This window comes from Geospiza fortis, unplaced genomic scaffold (genome assembly GCF_000277835.1).
Source record: "Geospiza fortis unplaced genomic scaffold, GeoFor_1.0 scaffold27, whole genome shotgun sequence".
Classification (NCBI taxonomy): domain Eukaryota; kingdom Metazoa; phylum Chordata; class Aves; order Passeriformes; family Thraupidae; genus Geospiza; species Geospiza fortis.
In genome coordinates, this window is record NW_005054329.1 from 4,462,119 (window position 1) to 4,464,432 (window position 2,314).

The 2,314-nt window shown below is 46.3% G+C and overlaps 1 protein-coding gene across 1 annotated transcript in view; it reads right to left on the minus strand.

Moving 5' to 3' along the window:
* Positions 1-2,314, minus strand: part of POMT1 (protein O-mannosyltransferase 1) — a 12,606-nt gene that overhangs the window by 9,156 nt on the left and 1,136 nt on the right. Inside the window, exons 3-5 of the mRNA XM_031057255.1 lie at positions 1,614-1,720; positions 993-1,043; positions 508-654 (exon numbers count right to left, since the gene is read on the minus strand). Of these exons, the coding sequence (XP_030913115.1) occupies positions 508-654; positions 993-1,043; positions 1,614-1,720 (305 nt within the window). The remainder of the gene's footprint in view (positions 1-507; positions 655-992; positions 1,044-1,613; positions 1,721-2,314) is intronic.

A 2,314-nucleotide genomic window follows, 5' to 3' on the forward strand; every position in this document is an offset into this window, starting at 1 on the left:
GGGCCTGTTTCCCTTTCAGCCAGCTGCCAGCAGCCCCTCAGAGAAAACAAAACCAGCTGAGTTGTACGCCCCAGAAGAGTGTCAAATCACAGTGCTAAGGACACAGGCTGGTTTGCTGCAGTTTGGACTTGAAGAAATCTGATGAGCTCTGACTGCAAGTTGTTGTCCTGCTGTTAAAAGCCAGAATGTTGTAACTCACCCTGTAAACCTCTGAGGAAGGGAGTTCAGGCCTCCTTGAATACAAGAAATGTGGTTTCCTGTGAGGCTGTTAAGGCTGCCTGCTTTGGTTAATATTGAAAATAACTTGTATAAAGCCCAGAAGGGCAGCCTGCTGCAGGGCTGTGAGGATGGAGGAGACCAGGGAGGCTCAGCACAGACTGACACAGGCCAGGGCTGATCTGTTGTTGATGTTTTCTGGGGAGATGCTACTCCACCCTAACATTCCTAAGGGGAAAAGGGACTCTTCTCCCCATGTATGAAGAATAGGGCTCAGTTGAACAATCTCACCCAAGAGAATCAGAAGAGCAGCTCCAAGTGCAGCACAGTGGGAGAGGTGCAGTTCAACCAAAATCTGGTAGGCTAAAGGCACACAGAGAGCACCAGCCAGGGCTGGCAGGAGTCGCAGGGACCACACAGGAACATTCATGCTGTATTCTGAAACAGAACACAGGAAACAGTGATCCACCAGGCTGGAGACACAACTGCAGAGAGGACAGACCAACACAGAATTTCCTCATTGTTAGAGGAATGTAACTCCTACTTGCACTTGTCCATCTTGTATTGCTTAAACGTTTTAGCTGATTTAGAAAGCCTGTGCTATGAATTCATAACGCTTTTAATTTGTGCTAGACATCTGAAGAAGACTTGTTTAAAATGAGAAGTGAAGGCATTGGAAAAGTGTTATTTCTACTAGACAGGCAAAAGGAATCTGTCAGTTGTTGAAATTCTGCTTCTTTTCTCTAAAGAATGAGACAGTTAAAAACAACTCTTACCAGCTCCAATCCTGTTCCATAGGAAGTTTCCATCAAATCCTCCTAAGTAACCTACAACATAAACAAGAGAATTTCCAGTCTCAAAGCACATATAAAACCTGGTGCTAAATCGGGAACCATTTCCCAAACACACAGCTTTTCCTTGCATGAAGGCCCTCTTTCCCAAAAGGGTCCTCTTTGATACTGTTCTGTCTGCAGCAGTACTTGAGAATGTGCAGAGGCACGAAGACTATAAATTGGGAACAAGGGATTCTCAGTGACAAAGTCAGATGTATATTTAATCCCTCCCTCCCATACAGACACTTTGATGTTGTACAGAAAGGAACTGAGGCTATTTCTTGCACTAGCAGTTCTCATCTTACTTTTCTCTTTGTCCAAAGGAGAGGTGATGGATAAAATCCAAGAAAGAGGATTGGATAAAATGAGGTGATGGATACATGGCTTCATCATCCCCCTTCTATTCGTGCAACAGCTCCCTAACAATCCTAAATAAAAGAAAACCCAATTCTCTCTACACCAGAGTCTCTCATCTGCCTTGTGCTTTCCCCCATAAGTGGATTTAATGATTAATTTCTAACCAGCAACAAGCAACAGGCACTTCCCAGTTCCAGGAGACCCTACCTCCCAAGGCCAGCAGCATGTGGCCAAAGGGTGGGCCACTGTCATCCACAAAGAAGATCCTCTTCATGTAGAGTGAAACAAATTGGCCGTAATAAACTTCATCGAAACTGAAACACCAGAGGCAGAAAAATGTCAAATCTAACAGCAATGATCCTGCAGGGATACTCAGAAAGCAAACACCAACTTGCTGGCAGAGAGCTAAGAATGCAATGAAGCACTGAGGCTTTGCCCCTTCTCCTCAGGGGGTTTTATGAGGGACAGATTATCACTGTATTGGCATTGTTCAGCGTGGAAAAGAGAAGGCCCTCAGGGGTGGCCTAATTGTGGCTTTGTGGTGCCTGAAGGGAGCCTGCAGGAAAGGTGGGATGAGACTGTAAGAGCCTGGATGGCAGCACAAGGGTGAATGGCTTCACTCTGACAGAGAGTGGCTTCATATGAATTTTAGGAAAGAATTCTTCCCTGTGAGGGTGGGCAGGTCCTGGCACAGGTGCCCAGAGAAGCTGTGGCTGCCCCTGGATCCCTGAAGTGTCCAGGGCCAGGCTGTAGCACCTGGGATAGTGGAAGTTGTCCCTGCCCACGGCAGGGGGCAGAATAAGATGAGCTTTAAGATCCCTTCCAACCCAAACCAATAGATTTTGTGATTCTATGATTTACAGAGGCTGACATCAGTCAAGCTGTGCTTTTCTGCTCCTGCATTCCTG